This window comes from Mastigoproctus giganteus, chromosome 4 (genome assembly GCF_048544385.1).
Source record: "Mastigoproctus giganteus isolate SK-2022 chromosome 4, ASM4854438v1, whole genome shotgun sequence".
NCBI classification, from domain to species: Eukaryota; Metazoa; Arthropoda; class Arachnida; order Uropygi; family Thelyphonidae; genus Mastigoproctus; species Mastigoproctus giganteus.
In genome coordinates, this window is record NC_143578.1 from 52,885,115 (window position 1) to 52,909,122 (window position 24,008).

A 24,008-nucleotide genomic window follows, 5' to 3' on the forward strand; every position below is an offset into this window, starting at 1 on the left:
TTCGAACCCCGGTCTAATCAAGAAGCGTGTGCTACGCACTGCTGCTCCTTCCCACCTGGCTACGGAGGCGCCTTCATAATATGACTATGTACATTGAGAGTACATAGTGAAATGCAAGCATATGGCATCGAAATGAAAATAAGAAACAATTTAATATTAAATATAATAAAATGCCTTTGCTAGCAAAAAAACTTATCCCGCCAGTGCCATCACCAGTTTCGCTAAAGTGTTGATAAAGGAGTTTTGCCTTTTCACGAATGATGAGTAAACTTAACGGAATTTTATTTTGAGTTTGGTCTTCTATCCACAGATTTAAAGCTTTTTCCATTTTTTCTAATTTAACATCACGAGTTACAGAGCAAATTTTTGAAGCAATTAGCGCATTTTCACGGACACTACGGCGGATTTTTTCTTCCGATTTTTTGATTGATCGTACAGTTGACGCATTGATTTTATAATGTTTTGCCACTGAGGAGACACTTTCACCATTAGAAATTTTATCTAATAACTCAATTTTATTCGCTAATGTCATTACCTTCTTTGATATTTTCACATTTCTCTTGTTATTCGTAGCCATATTTTTGTAGGGGTAGATTTATCATTTTTGTAACGGTAGATTCATCATTTTTGTAAGCATATCAATTTATAAATTGATAAATTTATTCAATTTATAAGCATATAAATTAAAAGTAAACGACAAAACCTTCCATGACAAGCGCATAACACATACTGAACAGGGATTAGCAAGAAACATCCACGCTTGCGATTTTGTCACCCCTCTCTCCCACCCACTGAGCGCTGTTTTGACCGGGAAAGATAATTTTAGCCACGCCCATATTTTTTTATGGCGGAAAATATTCACGGCGCTTTAAAATTCACATTTTTTTAGGTTTCATTTTATATTAAATCAGCGACCGCGAATACGCAAAACCGCGAATACAGATACCGCGAATAGCGGGGGTTTACTGTATATGGAGTATCTATGCCTTGTCTTTCCAGTGCCCGAAACATTGCCTTATGCTGTATGGAATCAAATGCCTTTTCATAATCCACAAATGCCATGCATAATGGTGTTTTATATTCATTTGCTTTCTCCATTAGCTGTGATATTACATGAAGGTGATCCATAGTTGAGAATCCTGTCCTAAAGCCAGCTTGCTCTTTCGGTTGATTCTCATCAAGTATTCTTTCTAATCTGTTAGTAACGACCCTTGTGAACAACTTGTAGATATGGGATAACAAGCTAATTGGTCTATAATTTCCAATTTCTGATTTATCTCCTTTCTTATGCAGCAAAACTATGATTGCATTATTCCACTGCTTAGGCATCACACCTTTTCTAATGCACTTTGTGAAGAGCCTTGCCAGTTTTTGTGTTATGTCTCTTCCTCCCAATTTTAACAACTCTACAGTAACTTCATCTTCCCCCGGGGCTTTCCGATTCTTCATTTTCTTCAATGCATGTTCTACCTCATCAGGAAGAATATCGGGTATGTCGTATGTGTTGCTACTTTGCAATCCGTCTTCCCCACTGCTGGTATCATTCCCTTGCTCCTTGTATAATTCTCTATAGTAGTCTTCTGCTATTTGAATTATGCCTTCTCTGCTGTTTATAAGTACACCATCACTATTCTTCAGTTTCAGTATCATTTGTCTTTCTGTATTACTGCTCATGGCTGCTGATTTAAATCCTTTGTTTTCCCTTAATGCTTGTTCTACTTTTCCTGTGTTAAATCTTCTTATTTCCTCTCTGAGTCTCTTTCTAATGGCTTTGCATAACTCAGTATACTCAATTTTCTCCATGTCAGTGTTTTTCTTGCTCTTCATTTGTCGTCTTTGGTTCATCATGACAAGTGTTTCTTGACTAATTTTTTCTTCTTTGGATTTCTGTTTCCCTATAGGTTTCTTGGGCTTTATCACTTTCAGAAAGTTGTAATATTCCTCGTCGATATCTTGGTCCTGAGCAGTCTGCAGAAGCTCAAACTTGTTCTTAAGTTCCAGTACATACTGCTTTTTCTCCTCCTCTGTTATTTCAAAGACCTTTGTATTATTTACTCGAGTCAGTTTTTTCCTTTCCTTTCCTACATCTATATCAAATGTACATCTTACCATTCTGTGATCACTTCCAACATTTACCTTATTCAGGACGGTAACATCATTCACAATATATCTTCTGTTAGTGAGGATGAAGTCGATTTCATTAGTTGTTAATCCATTTGGACTCTTCCATGTCCACTTTCTGTTCACCCTTTTCTTGAAAAAAGTGTTCATTACTGACATTCCTTGAGATTCTGCAAATTCCACAAGTCTTTCACCTCTTTTATTTCTTTCACCAATTCCAAAATTTCCTATAGTTCCTCTTTCTGCGCTGTTTTGCCTTTTTCCAACCTTAGAATTGAAGTCCCCCATAATAATAGTGTAGTGTGTTTTCTGCTCATCTAGAAGACTCTCAATTTCAGTGTACATTTCTTCAACCTCTTCATCATCATGGCTCGATGTTGGTGCGTAAATCATTATAATCTTTAGCTTGTATCTCTTAGAAATCTTGAGTATTAGTCTTGACACCCTTGGTGATGTACTTTTGAATTCCAAAATGTTGTTTTTAAAATCTTTATGGACCAGAAACCCAACTCCACCTTCACTCCTTTCACTGTTTCCATTGGTGTACAGCAGATTTCCACTTGATAAACTTATAAGTGATTCATTTCTTCTTCTTGTTTCAGCCAAACCGATGATATTCCAATTCACATTTTCTAATTCCTTTTCCAGCTCTAATATCCTGTCTTCACCAATGAGTGTTCATACGTTATAACAGGCCAAGTTCAAGTTCTGTGCATGGCAGCCTGGTCGTACCCAGAGATTCTTAGCACCCTCTGCTTCCACTCTGATCCTCTCGCTGCCGTAAGAGGGAGAGTGAAAGCTGCTGGGGACTGAGGGCCATTTGTATTGTTGTGCTTTCATTGCTGGAGGGTTTGGTCTTTTCCTCTTCACGCTGACCAGGCGTCTTGAAGAGAACCACTCTACACGTTCGTTGCCACCTAAGTGACGTAACAGGGCTTACCATCGAGAAGGTGTGCATGAGTGGATTTTAGGGAGGCAGGCCAACCGGACTTCTCCTAAATCTTCTGTAATAGAGAGATATTGGATCCATCAGTGTTTTAGGCTGAGTGTCTGATAACACACAGGATACCTGTTCCCCTCTAAGCCCCCTAGGACTACTATACTGGTGTGCAAAACTTAAGGACCAGTCAGGTTTTCACCTGTAGTTTCTCATAGGAGTGGCCTGGATATGGGAAAAGCATTCCAAAGGAACCTCGTGAGGTACAGAAATGATGAAGGAAACAACAACGGAAACAAAACAGTACAAAGGGACTTTATTCAAAAATGGCAACATAGCACTGGCTGCCATGATACAGATATATCACTGCCAAAGATGGAACAAAGGGAAGAGGTGGTCCTCAGTAGGAGATATGGCCACCCTTAATGTTGATGCAATCTTTGCACCACATGTCCATACTTAGAACAATGTTGTTGATAAGTTCTTTCAGTAACATCGTCCATTCCTCTGTCAGCACCATCTTCAGCTGGTGAACATTTTCTGGTGGGTGCGGACGTGCCTCTAGGCATCTTCCCAGAGCGTCCCATATGTGTTAAATGGGATTTAGATGAGCGGAATGAGCAGGCCAATCCATACGAACAGTGTCCTCACTTTCCAAAAGCATATCAACAGCTGCAGAGTGCAATGGGGTGTGGTGTTATCATCCATGAACATAAACTCAGGGCCAATGGCACCTCGGAACAGAACAGACACACATGGGGAAGGATTACCTCAGTACAGTACCACCTTCCAGTATCTGGAGTTGTGTACATCCATCCAAGATAACGCCTCCCCAGACGAGAACACCTCAACCACCATATCCATCCCTTTCATTGATATTTGCAGAGTGATACCGTGTGCCAACCTCTCACCAGATTAGCTAATGTCCAGAATTGCTGCTGAGACTGAATCTACTCTCATCAGTAAAGAGTACCTTAAGTAAAGATTTTGTGGTTGTACTCTTTAGAAATAGTGTTGATCCTTAAGTTTTGCATGCCACTGTATAATCAAATAAGGCTTCTTAACAAATAAGACTAGTAACTTGCTCCAGTGACTCACTTGTCTGTTTAGTCTGTGTAAACAAGGCTTAAGTACTGTGTTCTATTAAAGTATGAAAGGTGGCAAGTTGTATAAAAAGGATGCCAACTGTAAATTTGAATAAGATCTAGCCACAGTGATATGATATTTACAGTTGCCTCTCTGCTGAAAGGCCTGATACAAATGAATAAAAATTACAGGGGACCCCAAGCTCTCAAAGCTATTTCTCTCTCTCTACTTTATCATAATCTTATGCTCTCTCTCTCTCTCTCTCTCTCTCTCTCTCTCTCTCTCTCTCTATATATATATATATATATATATATATATATATATATATATATAAAGTGAGGGAACTAGAGAGTGATAGCAGGTAACAAAAAAAAAAAAAAAAAAAAATATATATATATAATAAGAGATAAATAATTACAAAATTAACAAAATAAGGATGTTTCTACTAAACTACTTCCTCTATTTTCCATTTTTCTGTCTCCTTGATTCCACTTTCTTGTTATTCTATTTAAAAAAAAAAAAAAAAAATATATATATATATATACAGGGTGTCTCAAAACTTCATGGCATAACTTCAGGAATGAGTTCCTCATATGTAGACAATAAAAATATTTTATATCAACATAGTTCCAGAAATGCTTGGTTTCTGAGTTTTGAAGGTCTGTCTATGACACTTAACTGTTCACATCACCTTATAGTAATTTTTCAAAATTCCCACCTTCTGCCTGAATACAGGCCTCACATCGATGTCTCATGGACTTGCAAAGACAATGCCAAATTCCTGGCATGTTTCGTATTGTCTCACAACCTGCCATAATTCGATTGTGGAGAGTTTCCATATCAGCTACTGGAGTCAAATACACCAATAACTTTAAATGGCCCACAAGAAGAAATCTAGTGGGTTTAAATCAAGTGAGCGTGGAGACCAGGCATTGGTCCACCTCTGCTTATCCACCGACCAGGAAACCTTCGATTCAGGTAATTGCGGGAGCACCATCGTGCATGAAGTGTGCTTGTTGATGAATGATCAGTGGCATGTCTTCCAAGAAATCAGGCATGTTGTTTTCCAGAAAGTTTCTGTATGCCTGCCCCTGTGAGTTTGTTTGGAAGTACATGGGGCCCAAATAACTTATCACCAAAAACACCCGCCCAGATGTTGAGGCTGAACTGCTGTTGGTGATTTGATTGAAGAATTGCATGTGGGTTTTCCTCAGCCCATACATGCTGATTGTAAAAAGTTTTGGATTCCGTCTCGTATGAACTGTGCTTCATCTGTGAATATTACTAAGGCAGGAAAGTGAAGAGTTGTACCACACTGCTGCAAGAACCACTGGCATAACATTACTCGTGCAGGGTAATCTGCTGGTGATAAGACCTATACCCGTTACAGATGATAAGGATGCAGTTGGTGTTCTCGCAACACTCTCCAAATAGTCTAACATTGAACAGCCAGTTGCATTGCTATATTGCGTGTGCCGATTCCAGGAGTGGCATGCACAACATCTAAAATCTCCTCCTCTACTTCAGGAGTCGTAGATCTTGGTCGGCCTCTGTTGGCAGCACAAAGTGTAAAGGTCCTATGTTCACAAAGGCGGCGATGGATACCTTCAAACGTTTTCCTGTCTGGACATCTTTGTTCTGGGAACCTTTCGTGGTACAAACGATGAGCCTCCAGAGCATTGCTATCCGCCAGACTGAACATAAAGTGCATATCCGCTTGCTTCTGATTTGAGTACACGGTCGGAATGTAAAACCACCAGATTCTGTCAGTACCTTGTAATGAAGGAAATCACCTGTGGGAGATAAGACATTCTGGTTAATAACTCAGGAACCAAGCATTTCCGGAACTAGGTTGATATAAAATATTTATGCTGTGTATTTTTGAGACACCCTGTATATATATATATATATATATATATATATATATATAGAGAGAGAGAGAGAGAGAGAGAGAGAGAGAAGGTGGGTGACCAGAAACACAGCTTATGCCTAGCTAAAAAATTATTTTGGCTATTCTTATAAATAGCTATGGAGTTGTCAGTAGTTAAAAATAATAAAAAAATAATTGCACATACCAAGTGAAATGTTTATTCATACTAGGCATGTGTCTGATTTGAATGCATGCTTTCTCCTCGGCGCCTCCATAGCCAGGTGGGCAGGAGCAGCAGTGCGTAGCACATGCTTCTTGATTAGACCGGGGTTCGAGCCCATGAGCCACCAAATACGGAAGATGCGGAAAGGTTAGGGAATGACCACCGCATATCCCCGGAGCAATATGGCCTTAATTGCTAATGCTCCTAAAAACCAAATAACAACAACAACAGCTTTCTCCTCATGGAGCATGGCTTGAGGTCCAGGCTGAACCAGTTTGGCTTGGTTTCCTCTGGTCTGTGTGAGTGTGGGGCTGTGAAGACCAGTCTTCACATTGCCCTCAATTGTTATAATTACTTGGATATTAGATCTGAATTAGAAAGAAGTTTGTATTAAATGATGGATCTCTTCCAGAATTCTTTTTAGATAAACGTTTATTTAAATTGTTTATAAATAAGGTTTTTGAAAGAAGAACCAGAATTATATCCACACACGGCATGCCTCCACAAGGTCTGGATGGAAACTGAACGCTTTGGACAGTGTTATGAACTGTTTATCTCCTTCAGGCTAAACTGCTGTGGCTCTTCTTTGCTGGTCATGCTGCACTTTTTCAGTTTTATTCAAAATTTTAATATTGTCATTTAGATTATGATGTAATTATTCAAAATTTAATAATTATTGTAAATATAATTCATTCTACCATATGAATGAAATGTAAATATTGTATATAGATATGTATATTATTACATATTTTATACCTTTTTATTGTTTTTGTTTTATTTATATATATATATTTTAATTTTATAAACTAATCTTTGGGTGTTAATGGTAAATTTTAGTGAATGAAATTAGCTCATATGGACTTCGGTTCTGGTGGTGCCTTTTAGTGAAGTGCCTAACATGTAGGCATGTGTCTGCTTGTTCTTATTTATTTATTTTGTTATCGTTTTCATTATTTTTCCTTGCAGAACTCCATAGCCACTTTTAAAAATACAAAAAACCTTAGCACCTTAACCATTTGGAATTGTACACGTGTTTATAAGAACTTTCTTCTTCTTTGTTCTGGTGTATGTAGAACTACATTCCTGTAATTTTGTCAGTGTAATTTATAAACATCGTGTACATATTTTGCCTAGCTTTGTATTTCTAGAAACTTTATTCACATTATCACCATTGTCACATCTTTGGTTGGAAGCTTCCTTGTAAGGTATCTGTATTTTGTATTTCTGAACAAAGTTTATTAGTGCTGTCAAGTATTATCAATCAAATTACATAATAAATTATATGCTACTTTTCTCTCATTATGCTACAATAAGTATACACATTCTCTGTGCATGTTCTGCCTTAATATTTAAAATTAAAATTAAATTTATATTTAAAATTAAACAATGTTATTTGATTTTACAGACAATTCAGGTAATACAGGAAGATCAGGATGAAAAAGTTCAGTGTAAGGTTAATGACTGTGATACAATCAGCCAAGTGAAGGCTAAAATATTAGATGCCTTATATAAAAACACACCATTTTCTCTTCGTCCTTCTATGCATGATGTTGATCTGGGTGAGATTTCTTTTATCCTAACTACCTTCCTTATCATTCTTAATATACAGGCTGAGCCATGTGTTAGTTTACTGAGAGGCGATGAAGTTTACCGAGAAGTAAATTATCAAAAACAATTTGAGCAATTCATTTAAATGTCATAAACAACATCATGTAAATATATTATTAATAAAGTAATATGTGCATGAAATTGACATATGGCCCATCCAGTATATTCATTTAACTGTTGTGCTGTGTATTATCATCAAACTGTTGTGTTTTGAAAATGATAAAATCGGGCCATTGATGCTCTATAATAGGGTAGGGGCTTCAGCCTCTTTTTCACTTGAGTACCATTACTGAAGAAATACAATTTTCTCAAGTGATTCAAGAACATCATCCATAATTTTTTTATGTGAAAGAATAAATGCTACTTATTTTTTCCTGCATGTTGCTATCCACTGTTGTATAAAACCGCCAGTATTTATACCATAGGTTAGGAACTACTGTAAGGAGCATTCCTTATTGCATCTTACTTAAGTTATAATGACTAACTAAAAAAATCAACGTTTTCATTCCACATGGAGTCCTCCCAACACTGACATGTTTCAGCATACGTTGATCAGGGAACAGGCAAGTAATGCACTTATATCTGAAATCTTGCATTTTACTGCCAGCACATACACTTAATTCACAATACCCACCCTATCTATCAGGGCCTCATGGAAGCTGCTCCAGCAACTATGTCACACCCACTCCACTCTAGCCTGGATATAAGCTTGCCCACTATACCTAGTATTGTTTCTAGTTGTACCCCGATCAAACTTTTGGAGTACTTCCTTACTAATGTACTATTGGGATGACTGCCAATTTTTAATCTTTACAACGTACAACTCACTTTAGCCAACATACTGCCACTTTGCACACTAAATTCACAAAGGCTTCACTGGAAAACAAAATTTGATCTTTTACACAACTCCAGCTTTGAGATCTTCTTAGTATGCATAATCTCTATAGCGCAGCCTACAGTACTCCACAGTGCAAATATCCAGGCATGAGCTACTCTGACTTCACTTTGACCTCTACAATATCATCTGAATAGTCAATTGGCTAATATGAACTGTACCTGATGATTCGTACCTAAGATATGATAAAAGTTCTCTCATAATTAAGTATATATATATATAAATATACACACTTAATTGCAAATTTTATGTTTTATGCACCATAAGGTATAAAATTTATAGTTGTATTGTAGTTGTAGATATGTGGCATTAATGCTATTGTAATAATTAAACATTATATACACATTAATAGAATTAGGGCAAGATTCTATTTAATTTTTGGGTTTGTAGTATGGTTTATATTTTGGTGGGAGGCATTTCGGGCATTAAGGCCTGTCGGTACTTGCTAGCAATTTGGTGTGCTAGCAGTTGCCAGTTCACCTAAAGATCTATGTTGTAATTTTAAAATAAAAAATATGTTAAAAATGAAAATAAAAGATTAGAGGAAATGGAAAAATTAATTAAAATCTAAAGGGTTATAAAAAGGAGTACAATAATGAATAAAGAATAAAGAGTTAGTGAAGAGGTGGAGAAGGAAGGTAAAAATTAGTAAATTAGGAAAAGATACATTCATCCACTTGGCCATCTCTCCGCTACTTCCTCGGAGGCTTTGAGCCGACAGATAGCCATATTAAATGAATGTCTCATGCATACCCGTTTCTGTAGGCCTAGTAAGAGTTTTACTATAATTCATTATTCATTTTTAGTTTTGGGTATCCTAAATATATATATATTTAATATATTTATAAATATATAAATATATTAAATGTGACTGAAAATTAAATTAAATTTTATTTTATATTAGTATTTTCAGCAAACTGGGATTGGGACCCAAAGCCCAATGGGTCCCAATATATATATATATATATATATATATATATATATACAGGAAACCCTTGATTAGTGCGGTTAATGAATCCTTGAAATATACCGCACATATTAAAACCGCACTAATCAAACTTAAGAAACAATGGGAATAATTATAATGAATCCTTGAAAATTATGAAATTGTAAAAATATATTTTTTCTTACTCAATACGTACCTATAATGCACTGCATAGTTCTTAAATTATTAAGGAATAAATTTAAAAAAAGATAGTATGATTTAAATTTTATTTTTTGCAAAAAAAACTTATCTAACTTCAATTGAACAGTGGTAGCTTTCTTCCTTTCCTCCATGATTTTGCGATAACAATCAATTTGCTTATCTAACCCTCAACGAACGTTCATGCTTCTCTCTGCATCTGGATCAATCTCTAGTATGAGTTCTTTTGCTTTTTAAAGTGTATTAAATAGTTCAAGTTTTTTGAATGAAATTTCTTTGGGAGCAAATTGCTTTTCTTCTGCTTCATTTTCGTCTTCTTCCTCGTATGCATGTTGATGCTCAATTTCAAGAAGATCGTCGTTACTTAAGTCTTTTGAATGCGATTCCAATAATTCTCTAACGTTTTCTGAATCTACTTCCTCAAAGCCGAGGTCTTTTCCAATTGTAGTAATTTCATCAATAACTTTGTTGACAGGATTAATGAAACCGCAAAAATCATTTGCGCATTCAGGCAAAAGATTCTGCCAGACAGCTCTCATGCAGCTGTTCGTCATTTCTTCCCACGATTTGTGTATGTTCTCAACTGCTTCTTTAATATCATAATATTAAAGAAGTTTAATATTAATAATAAAAGAATAAAAGAATATGAGAATATGAATAAGAGAATATGAGCAAATTTCAATTTCAGAGTGGTATGGGGTGCTGCTGTCAAGCATTTTGGAGTCGATTCCCATTCATTTAAGTTAGAAGACCCTGGTGAGTGCGTATCACGTATTTGCCGCTTTAGGCGCCGTTGTGAGTTGCCAAGCACCACAAGAAAAAAACAGCGCACTAATCAAATTTGATAATGCATATATTAAGGGGATAGTATCAAAAAAATTTTGCGCACTAATTAAAACCGCATTGTTCAAAACCGCATTAATCAAGGGTTTCCTGTATATATATCGCTTTACAGAAGAATTGACTATAATCCTGTGTTACAATATTGTATTCTGAGATAATTGCCAGTGTAGGCTCCCTCAGTTACAACTCAGCTAAGCCAGCCTTATTAACTCTTTGAGATCACCTATAACATGGTTGCAGATTCTTCCCAGCACCAATACTTGATAAGATCTTGCAGTTTGTTGGTAATTTTCACAAATTTAGTAGAAATACTAAATACAGGAAATGTTTTTGATGCTCGAGTAACATAGTGCTGTGCTAATATATATATATATATATATCATTAATAATATATTTCCTAATTTTTCTTAATATTATTGAAACAAAATCATAAATCAAATATTACAAGATAATTAAATTGAAATTAAAAATGTTTTTAATTTCAATTTAATTATCAGAAGCATTAACAGCAGAAGATTATTAGTAGATAAATCATCCCCCCAATCTTTTTCATTCAGTCGATCAGTGATTACGTAGTGATATTACTTTTGTTATTTCGCTTCTTTTTTTAGTGTGATTTTGCATATTTGCATTCAGTTGAGATTAATCGATTTGGGCTATGATCAACATCAAAATTTGCACTTTTTAATTTTATTTTCTTATGTTTGACAATAGAGAGCATGTTGAAGTTCATGCATCATTTTAGTTTGGTCTTTCATGGTCACTTAAGAACATCAGTGAACCCTTGGCTGACTATCAGAAACTCACTACAGAAATATGATGCTTTGGGGACCTACAGGCACAGATACTTCCTGGTGAAGTCATGCCTATAATTCCTTTTATTTTCATTATTTTTCTTGTATGAGGTGTCTGTGTTTACCCATTGGATGGATTTGTGTAGTCTTCCTGAATTGTTACAGACTGCAGTAGTGTCATTGTGGCAGCATTCTGTATCAGTTGCTTCTTGTTGTGACTGTAAAAATTAAAAATTATCTATTTCATTTTAATTTTCCTTGTTGGAACACAGGTAACAGTGTGGCACCTGTAAATAAAACTTGCTGTAACTATAGCAATACTTTTACATGGTAGGAAAGTGTTTTTAATTTTTATTTAATCATTTCATTAAAACTGTTAACTATAACTAATCTATACCATTGACCCCTGTGTTGTGTGCTGTTTCAGGTTATTATTGTAGGTCCTGTGTGACATATACCTTTCTACAATAATAATATATATTCATTTTTTATCTACTAAATAATATATATCAGTGTTTCCCAACCAGCCAACTTGTTGACAATAAAATAGAACTCTTTTTGTGATAGGTAACAATCCCATTAATAGTGATGAAAGATACATTTATGCTTATAACAATCTAACATATACTATATATGTTAAGTATGAGTTATTTAAAAATAACTAAATGCAACAAGACATAATACGTTAAGAGTAAGAATTTAATATTTGTATAATATCGGTGTAGATACACCATAGATAACTCTTAAGAAACTACGATGGTAGTGTGGGAGGCATCATTTTCTCTGTATCTCATATTGTGCTCTTCCTTCACAGTGAGTTGCCATGGTATTGTACTACCTTGAGTAAGTAATGCTTCACTAATAGAGAAGACTATTGTTACTTATTCTCAGTGAGTACCACCACCCAGGTGGCACTGTTTCAAAGCTATTGGCCTATCATCAGTGGGTGGGCAGGTACCCTGGTATTGCAGACATGACAACCCAGTTGTGAAGATAATCACACAATATGAGAGATGGCAAAAGGTTTATATGATAATATTTAAAAATAACTAAATGCAACAAGGCATAATACGTTAAGAGTAAGAGTACTCTTACTCTTAACGTATTATGCCTTGTTGCATTTAGTTATTTTTAAATATTATCATATAAGCCTTTTGCCATCTCTCATATTGTGTGATTATCTTCACAACTGGGTTGTCATGTCTGCAAAAATAATAAAAACAAGGCATAATACGTTAAGAGTAAGAGCACTCTTACTCTTAACGTATTATGCCTTGTTGCATTTAGTTATTTTTAAATATTATCATATAAACCTTTTGCCATCTCTCATATTGTGTGATTATCTTCACAACTGGGTTGTCATGTCTGCAATACCAGTGTACCTGCCCACTCACCGATGATAGGCCAATAGCTTTGAAACGGTGCCATCTGGGTGGTGGTGGTACTCACTGAGAATAAGTAACAATAGTCTTCTCTATTAGTGAAGCATTACTTACTCCAGGTATTGCAATTCCATGGCAACTCATTATGAAGGAAGAGTACAATATGAGATACAGAGCAAATTATGTCTCCCACGCTACCATCGTAGTTTCGTAAGAGTTATCTATGGTGTATCTACACCGATATTATATATAGTTAAGTATGAGTACATAGCACTGTATTTAAAAAGTAGCTATTAATATATTTGCACAAATAGTTTAATATTTTATGTGGTCCATGGCTTCTACCCTCTGATATGAAAGATATCTGTGGTTTCCACCTCAAATATTAAAGTTGTCTGTGGTTTCCACTCCATATATAAAAGTGGTCCATAACTGAAGAACAATGGGAAACACTGATGTATCTTTTGTTCCTATGTCATAAATTTCCTTGCTCTTTTAGCACTTATTGAACATTTAGTGGTCATAATTAGGATACAATAAACACTAGTTTACAACAAAAATAATAATCTTCAGAGCATTACAGAAAAGTCCAAGATACTCAGGCAAAAATAAATATTAGTCAAAAGTACAAAAACTGCTAGAGGTAGCAACATGTCCATACATAACACAACACCATATAGTTCTAATGGCACTAATGATTGCATCATTGAGAGGGTAGAGTGTAAACAAATTTTGTCCCTCTGCAATACCTACAAACCTCTTCCCAATCCCATAATACTCTATGATGAGAGTCAGGTGCAATAATTATTAATTCTTTTGTTTGGATGATAAAATTTTGGTATACAAATACAAAACCACATTATCTGAAAACTGCTGTTGATGAATTACTGTATTTTGATCCATTTTTAGAACATGTTAAGGTTCTGTAGAATAATTCTTCACTGATGACAGTGGCATAACTGTCATACCAAACCATCTTGTAATCCTTACTGCTCAAAGGTGAACCCAGTTACCCAATTGGCAAAATAGGCAGTTTAAAACTGGGGAGGAGGAACCTTTTCAATATTTGCAGAAGGACCCAAAAATTGAAGTTCTGTTTTTACTATACAGCCTGCAAATATTAAAACTTAGTGTATTTTAAAATTTTACATAAATGGGTAGCTTATCATTTTTCATCAAGTATTTGCACTCGCAATTTAATTTATAATCTTTTACATATATTTTTTTCATAAAGTAATTATCCTTAATTTTATTAATGTTATTTTGTAGAATGGAGAATTTTATTAATGTCATTTTGTAGAATGGAGGCATGGACGTGGTGGCCACCTGATTCTTACAGATGAAGATTTAACAACTAAAGTTGTGAATGGATGGAGAAGGATAAACACTCTAAGTCACTATGGCATAAGGGAATCAGCTGTTATGTGTTTAGTTGCTAGAAGAAAAGATTTATTTGGTTCCATCCGTAAGTGTATAAGAAATTAATAATTAAACACTTGATAAACTTTTCATACCAAAATACGAATTAGTAAAAAATTTCAGAGCTGCAAGGCTCAATATATTAAAAAAAGTAAGAGATTACCTCAATCTTTTTTGTGGAATGCTTCCAGCCAATTCTCTCCAAATGTAACAAATAAAATAAGATGAAAAAAACGAATTAATGAATTCCCTCACTCATAGAGATACGACCAAATTCGACGCACAACAGAATCGAAAGCCCAGAGCCCCAACCCGACCCCGAAACACATCAAATCGCCGCAGCAAGACCATGAGTGTGGGAAGACATTGTGTCAGAATATATAATTAAAACTGCTTCCAATAATAAATAATTAAAATCACAATTAAAATTTGGATGATTCATCCAAATTTTAATTGTGATTTTAGATGATTTTAGATTAAAATCACAGTTAAAATTTTGGATGAATCATCCAAATTTTAATTGTGATTTTAATTATTTATTATTGGAAGCAGTTTTAATTATATATTCTGACACAATGTCTTCCCACACTCATGGTCTTGCTGCGCCGATTTGATGTGTTTCAGGGTTGGGTTGGGGCTCTCGGCTTTCAATTCCATTGCACATAGAATTCGGTCGTATCTCTATGAGTGAGGGAATTCGTTAATTTGATTTTTTTTTCATCTTATTTTATTCATTACATTTGGAGAGAATTGACTGGAAGCATTCCACAAAAAAGATTGCGGTAATCTCTTACTTTTTTTAATACCAAAATACATACCAACAGTAAATTTTCTTACAAATATTTTAACTATATTCTATAGGAATTTAAACTCTTATATATTTTGAATAAGCAATCTTCAAACTGAAGATTGCTTATTTCAATTTAAAAAGTTTTGTGTCGATGTGCATGAAGTACAATAGTACTTCGTGCATATTGACACAAGACTTTTTAAATTTGAAAATTCACTTTTATAAAGTACAGTTTCAAAGAGAACTTATTTGCTCATATTTATTCATACAGTATAAGAGAGAGGGGAAGCCCCTGTTATTATTAAATGGTCATATTAAAATATTCACTGATAAATAAGATATTTCAATATAAAAATAAAAATCCTAAAAATTATAATAAAAAATTTTCACATCTGTAAATCATGTGCATGTTCGGAGGCGCCTCCGTAGCCAGGTGGGAAGGAGCAGCAGTGCGTAGCACACGCTTCTTGATTAGACCGGGGTTCGAGCCCGTCACCACCAAATACGGAGCATGCGGAAAGGTCAGGGAATGACCACCGCACCGGAGCAATATGGCCTTAGTTGCTAATGCTCTTTAAAAAAAAACCAAATAACAAAATAAATAGCATGTTCGGAAATGAGTATGTCCATTTGTAGGATCAAAAATCCAGAAATGATTGTGGGGAGGAGACTGCACAACTACACCTGAGACTGGCTAACTAAAGCTTCAGTACAATCCTTGCATTATCAAGGAAATCAAATGTAGACCTTTCCAAATCAATTAGAATTATGTAATCATCTAAATTTCATAAGTAATCAAGGAATTTAAATGTGTCAAATTAGATATTCATATCACAACAGAGAACATGCAGATTCCTGAAAGGTCAAAATTCTGGAGTGTTATCCACTTGAGACTCTCTTATTTTACACTATGGAAAGCCGTAATCAACTATGGAAAGCCGTAATTTTTTTTTTTTAAATATTTCCCACCCTTAATATGATTTATGAGAAGTGATTTTACTGTTAATTACATTACTTGAGTGTTTTGAGTAGTTTATTATATTTAATCAACACTTATGCTTACAAGTTAGTGCAAATGCATAAGATCTGCTCGCAGCTAACTACTAGATGGTTATAAGATTGGCGTCATTATGTATATCTCATATTGTAAATACCTTCACAACGAGTTGCCATGATATTGCACTACCTCAAATAAGTAACTCTTCACCATAGGAGAAGACCATTATTACTTATTCTCATTGGCACCTCCGTAGCCAGGTGTGCAGGAGCAGCAGTGTGTAGCACACACTTCTTGATTAGACTGGGGTTCGAGCCCATGACCACCGCATATCCCCGGAGCAATAGGGCCTTAGTTGCTAATGCTCCTGAAAAAAAACCAAAAAAAAAAAAAAAAAAACAAACCAACCAAACTTATTTTCAGCGGATGCCATCACCCAGACAGCACCGTTTCGGAGCTGATTGGCTCCTCTTCGGTGGGTGGGCATGCACCCTGGTGTTGCAGTGATGGCAAGACAGTTGCAAAGTATAACTCCACAATACGATAGATGCCTGATGATGTGTAGTAATTTGAAATACGTTGCATTTTAGGGCATAGTGAGTTAACATGTTTATATGTTAGCATGTTAACTTGTAACCTGTAGCCCTAACTTGTAAGCATATTAACTCACTATGTAACTTGAGGCTTTTGCCCTAAAATGCGACATCAACACTCTTATATGTTGGAAATTTATTGTTTTGCGATTATCGCTTAAAAACATGGGTTATGTAGTTAGTATGTCAAAAGCTCTGATAAAATTTCTCATTTATTCAGCACACTTTTGCAGTATGTGCTGTCATATCCAAATTAATATACTCATTCTTAATTTTTTTTAGGCACAAGTAACGGTCCATTAATTGCAAGTTCACCTAAGTTCTCAGAAACAACATTTCGTTACTGGCATCTTGTAAAATCTTTAGATGATCATCATGAGCAAATGAAAGAGCACAGCCACAAAGCCATTCCAGAAATATTTCTCACAAGGCTTCTTTCTACAAAGGTGAGTAAATTATTAATTCAATAAAACTTTAAATTTAGATTCATTATATCTGCATCATGTCTACCCTCCCTTTTTTTCCAAATTTCTTAAAATATGCATTAAATTTACATAAATGAGGGTTTTGAACAGGCAGAATTCTCAAAAAATCTGAATATTTATAGTATAAAAAAAAAAAAACACCTTTGAAAACTTTACATGAAAAAAAGAAAAAAAAAAATAGAGAAATAATATCTAGAAATTACTCTGTACGCACAGTGCTTCAAATGCTATTATTCTGGCTCAAAGCATATTAAGTCACTCCCAAGGAGTGACTTAATATGCTTTGGCAAAGAGTATTCAGTCCTTGATACTTTGTTAAATTTTACTTTGAAATGGCTTCAAAGAAAGGAGAAACTATCCCTCAATATGTATCATTTTGAAATTTAGAGTAGAATATGCCATTTGTATATCTACTATAATTTGAAGAAGCCAAAAAATTAATTACTGAAATTTTAATGATGTTGTTATAGTACCCACATGTTGGGCCAGTAAGCTGCCACTCAAGTGGCATGAAGTATTATTTTATTTTATTTTAGATTGATGTGTACATAAATATTTACTTGCATAGAACAAAATACCAATACCATTCTACTGCATTACAAGTTACCTGTTTACAGTGAAGTATCTTCATGAACTTGAAGCTGTGGTGCAGCATTTCTTTATTAGACCACAAAGTGTTATATCTTTTCCTTTTGAGTTATCACAAGCTCAGGGCTCTGGGCTCTCTGTATAAGACCCCTGCCTTATATAAAGGGATGATCACCTCTTTATTTCTTACACCCAGATCTTTTTCATTCACCACTACCTTGTGTGTAGTACCATGCAGTTCATAAGTTACTCTGTGATTACAGCTACCCATAAGTAGTACCTTGCATTTGTCAAATGCTAAACTTTAACTGTCATTTCTCAGCTCATTGACCCAGTTTTCCTAGATCTTGTTTACAATAGTTCAACCTGATGACTGTTGTTAACCACCCTGCCAACCTTTGTATCATCTGCAAACATAGACATTAAGCCTAATATACCTTCATCAATATCATTGATAAATATTGAAAACAACAATGGATGCATCACTGAACCCTGGAAAACTCCACTAATAACATCAGTACACATTGATAACCACTCTGTCTTCTTCCACTTAACTATCCTTTATCCATAGAAGTAAGTTTCCCTTAATGCCACATTGCTCCAGTATGTACGGCAGTCTTTTATGTCCAACAGTATCAAAAGCCTTCCTGAAATCCAAATATATAATGCGAAAATAATTTTTTGCATCCAGTTCCTTGGTCACTGCATCATATAATCTATCAGATTGGTTAGGCAAGACCGCCCCTTAACAAATCCATACTGTGATTACAATGTAATTGCAGCCTGTCCAGATAGTCCTGCATTACTTCTTTAACCAGTGATTCTATTATTTTCCCTGAAACAGGTATTAAGCTAACAGGTCTGTAATAACTCGTGTTGCCTTTTGATCCCCCTTTGTGAATTGGGGATACATTCACACATCTCTAGTCCATAGGAACATCCCCTGAATCCAAGGATGCTCTCATAAATATGGCTAAGGTTTCCTTACCTCCTTTGCTGTCTTCCATAATATAATTGGATGGATTCCATCCACCCCAGGTGCCTTTTTTATGTCCATCTTCAACAATTTTCCCTCCATTTTCCTTTCAGTTATCACCAAGTCATTCAGCTCCTCGTTACAGTTTGATAAACTTCTGGCATCCCCTTTCCTAAAGAATTCCTTATGTGTGTGCAGGTAGATGCAAAATACCTATTCAATTTATCTGAAACCTCAACAGAATCATCAACAGTTAACCCATAGACTTCAAATGGACCAATGTGATTAACCCCTTCCTTCTACTGTTAATATAAGCAGAGAAGTCTTTGCTGTTTTTCTTTACATTCTTTCCAGAGACATCTCATAGCCTGCCTTAGCTTGCCTAACCTCCTTTATGACTTGATTACAGACTAATTTATATGTATCTTATGCACTTCTCTTCTGTGCCATGTGTCTCACTAGTTCATCTGACATCCATTTAAGTCTAAGACTTGATCAGTATCTCTTCATTGGTATGAAAAGCCTTGTAGCTTCTTTTATTACTTTCCTGAATACTTCCCATTTAGAATTTACTGTTGGTCCCACTGCACAGTATTTAAAACTCTCTGAGACCCCTGTAGTCACCCTTATGAAATCAAAAGCCTTTCCCTTGACAGTAGTTATGTCTTTAATTAAATTCCACATTAGTACACTATGATCACTGCTACCAAGTAGGTCTTTTACCTGCAGATTCTTAATGCATGAAGAATTGCTGCTGATAACCAGATCAAATATTGCTTCCTTTCATTGCCTCTCTAGCATGCTGCTGTAGAAAACAGTCAATCCAAGATATTCACAAAAGTCTTGCTAGTCTGTGAGTTACTAACCCACAAATTCCAGTCAACATCTGAAAAGTTAAAATCCCTCATTATGAGACATTCTGACTTGCTGGCCCACTCTATTTCTCTCTGTAGCTGTTTGGTATATTCATCATAGTCATTAGGCCTATAACACACTCCTGCTCTCAATTTTGTTTTTCCAGTTCTTACATTATACCAAACTGACTCAACATTACACACATCACTCATGTTAACTGGATACACTGCCTTAGATGCAATATGCTTCTTAACTAAGAGCCTCTCCTGTCCCATCTGTTCTTCCTGTATACATTGTACTCCCATATTCACATTCAGCATCACTGAGTGACACCATGTTTCTGCTATTCCTACAATGTCTGCATGTGATGTTAATCAATACTTCCAATTCATCAAATTTATTTGCAATGCTCCTAGACTTAGGGTACTAAGTGTAAGAACATGTGCATGTACATTAACCTAACACAGCTTATGCATTTATTTGTTCCACGATGACCCATAGCAGGGCCTGAAGTCTCAGACACCTTACTTTCCAGGCTGCTGCATGTAGCAATGGAAGAATCGCTTTCTCCTCTGCCTGCGGTTCTTGTTGAGCTATTACTCTGTGTATCTCTCCAAGCTAGCACTTTTCCCACCCACCTATCATTGCCTCAATAGCATCAGAAAATATTCTTGCATCCTTTCTATTCAAGTGTAACTCATCCCTGTAAAAATAATCTCACTTGTTAACAAGCACAGGCTACACAGAAATTCTACCCCATGAGCCTTGCACATTCTCTCTGGGCCAAATTGATGGACATAACTCTCTCCTATCATGTCTGGACAGAATTTCAGACAGTTTCAAATTCAGTCCTAACTTGTGACTTTTTCCCAACATTTCAGTTCCGGACCTACTTTTTTAACGAGTGGATTGAAGAGTAAAAAAGCTGCAAAATTGCATCCACATTTTCCATGTTACCCATGGAATGGGTAACATGGAACTATGATATATATATCATATGACTTATATGATATCCTTACTTAAGCTTTAAAGGCTTAAGTAAGGATATCATATATGTCATAAACCTCACATTTCAGTAACTCAAACAGCAGAATGTTGACATATGCACCACCACCACCTTCTATATAAATGAATATGCTTCTGAATGTTATTTGATTATGTCATTCAGTAGAACACATGATGATCATTTCAAATTGATATAGTACAACTTTTTGTGGGCTTTCAAATGCAATAGTTTCTCAGCATTGTGATGCTAAATTTCCTTTTGCAAGACATATGAAAATGAGTTCTTGGGCCATGTATAATGATTTAGTTAATAATGCTAAAAAGCTTTACAAGAAAAACACACACTATCAGTGTGTAATACTTGAATAGTATGCATCTTGTCATTATTTATCAGTAGCAGTTTTCCTTGAGCCAACTTCTGTTTTTATTTTGTATTTTGATTTTTTTTGTGTGTGTACGAAATTCTTAATCAAAGATTCATAGAACTCGAGAAAATGTAGAAGCTGAGAAAAAATTTCTCCCAATTTTTTCAACTCATTCAGAGTGCTAAAGAACCACAGGTTTAACAATCATTGTTTTGATTTAATATGAAAAGAAAACTTTGTAAAATAATAAGAGAAATTTACTTCAATATAATATGCAGAACACTTCCGTATGATACTCTCCAGCAATTAAAATGAAAAAATCGAAAATCATTAAAAATCAATTGAACGCAATTAAAAATTAAATTAATTAAAAGAAATTTAATGAAAAAATTGCTAAACGATTTTCGTTCCTGTGATCATGACATACAGTTGAAAAGCGCCATCAGCTTCAGGAAGGAAAATCGTTTCGCAATTTTTTCGTTAAATTTCTTTTAATTAATTTAATTTTTAATTGCATTCAATTGATTTTTAATTATTTTTGATTTTTTCATTTTAATTGCTGGAGAGTATCATATGGAAGTATTCTATGTATTATATTTAGGTAAATTTCTCTTATTATTTTCTAAATATTGATATCAATGTAGAACATATCGAGCATTACAGCTCTGATTCATACTAGAAAAGAAAACTTATACATGAAAATTCAATTAAATCAAAAAAACTGCTTATGTTTATATTTCTTTTCTGCTTTATTTACTTAACATGAAATGAAATTTTATTGTTTTTATTGAATACTGAGTGATTTATTCCTTGTTTAATCAACAGGGTACAATACAGAAATTTGTAGATGACTTTTTAACTACAATTTTAACAGCAAATGATTCCATACCCCCAGCAGTAAAGTGGCTGTTTGACTTGCTAGATGAAGCAGCAAGTAGGAATGGTATTTTAGATCCAGAAGTTATTCATGCCTGGAAAAGTAACAGGTAGATATCTCACTGATTATTATTTTTTTTTTAATATGTACATAAAAATTTGATAACGTCAAGCATATTCACATGTGTAACTATATCTGAGATAAAAAAAAAAAAACATTCTATTTTGTGTATTGCTTCATGTGTGCTCTCTTGGGGAATCTTCTTTACATGAATATTTTCTAATGTTCTGCATATATATTCAACTTAGAATAATTTAGCATTTAATATTCTTTATGAGATAAAGATATTAGAATGCTAAAAAGTACACTTTGACACTTCAGCAATAAATAAGTAAAATTCAAATTATTTTATTAGAGTCACCCAGAATTTCTTCTATATACCCATTTGTGTTGTGTCCGTAAATTGCTTGTGTTCTCTGGTCGATTTCCCTGTTTTTCTGGAAGAAAAAACCCAGTTTTTAGAGAGAAAAACTTTGCTATCTATGCCTGAAACCGACTAACTCAACCACTGAGTGAAAAAGCCCATTAAAGTTCCACGCTTCATCAATAGGATTTGAACCCAGGCCATTAACCTAGTGTGGGGAGGATGGTGACGATACCACTGTGCTACCCACGCAGACAATAAATTAGTAAAGGAATGTTTAATGCAATAAAAAGAATAATGCCCTGTTGAGCTTACATTTAAATTTATACATAGAGGATTTGGAATATACAACAGCTGCAGAATAATAATAAAAAATTTTGGTAAATAATTTAGGATTCAAAACAACTAGACTACACATTTTGATCTGCTTTCCAGATCTTCTTTCTGTGACAAAAAAATTTAATGAATTAAAAAGTTTCTAATGGCTTACATTATCAGCTTCTTCATGGGACAACACTGGTCTGTTCCTTCTTCAACATGATGAAAGAATGGATGCTGTAAAATATTTTCCACCCAGTCACAACAGCCCAGTTCCAATTAAAGTCATCAACTAGTAATAAATAGTACTAAGAGCCACTCTCATGTTGTGGCATCACCTCTCCTCTTGAATCCATGGGCTAGAGGGGAGTCCAAGAGGAAGATCCAAAAAGGTAGTAGCAGGTAGCAGTCTACAAGAGTTGTCCACATCATACCTTGGACATGTGATGCTAAACCACACAGCATCAATTCACCAATCTGTACATTCCCACAACAACACTTTGTGTCTACAATTCTACAGAATGGATGCTGTAGACACAAAGTTGCCTAATGGCTTACATTATCAACTTCTTCGTGCAAGAAGTAAACCAGACGTAAACTCCAGGGGTTTATGTCTGGTGAGTATGGGCTTGGCACACCCAGGATCCTGAGCTGAATATCATCATTCTTCTTTTTTTTTGGTGATTCCCTTCTACTTCTGACTCTTAATAATAATTAAGAACACTGGTCTGTTCCTTCGTCAACGTAATGAAAGAATGGATGCTGTAGAATTGTAGACAGAAAGTGTTGTTGTGGGAATGTACAGATTGGTGGATTGATGCTGTGTGGTTTAGCATCACATGTCCAGGATATGAAGTGGACAACTCTTGTAGGCTGCCACCTGCTACTACCTTTTTGGATCATCCTCTTAGCCTCCCCTCTAGCCCATGGGCTCAAGAGGAGAAGAGGTGAAGCAAAAACATGAGAGTGGCTCTTAGTGCTATTTATTACTAGTTAATGACTGTAATTGGAACTGGGTGGAAAATATTTTACAGCAGTCAGCAGATCACTTATTCTTTTTATTTTTATTTCATAACCACTTTTTAAAATTAAAAAAAAATCAAATGCTTTTTTGTTTTCTAATATATTATTCATTTTCTTTCTTATCCACCTCCCCTCACTTTTCACCTCCCAGTTCAAAAAAGCATTTTATGTTTTATCAGTTTTCTTTTTTAATTCTGAAACTGAAAATTACAGCTGATAAGTAGAGACGCTTTGGTTGGGTATAAAAAATTATTTTTAGAATAAGTTCATCACTAAGCTATAAGTATAAAATTCCTACTTCTAGCATCTTCACTATGTCCATATTTCTGTTTTAGATCTGATAAACTTATTCTGAAAGAATAATTTTACAAATATACACTTGCACAAACA

The 24,008-nt window shown here is 35.0% G+C and overlaps 1 protein-coding gene across 1 annotated transcript in view; it reads left to right on the top strand.

The window, feature by feature from the left end:
• The window catches only part of LOC150086740 (plexin-B-like), a 415,555-nt gene that overhangs the window by 372,660 nt on the left and 18,887 nt on the right, over nt 1-24,008 (top strand). Inside the window, exons 30-33 of the mRNA XM_090372733.1 lie at nt 7,643-7,796; nt 14,204-14,368; nt 16,985-17,148; nt 21,802-21,962. Coding sequence (XP_090228859.1) covers nt 7,643-7,796; nt 14,204-14,368; nt 16,985-17,148; nt 21,802-21,962 — 644 coding nt within the window. The remainder of the gene's footprint in view (nt 1-7,642; nt 7,797-14,203; nt 14,369-16,984; nt 17,149-21,801; nt 21,963-24,008) is intronic.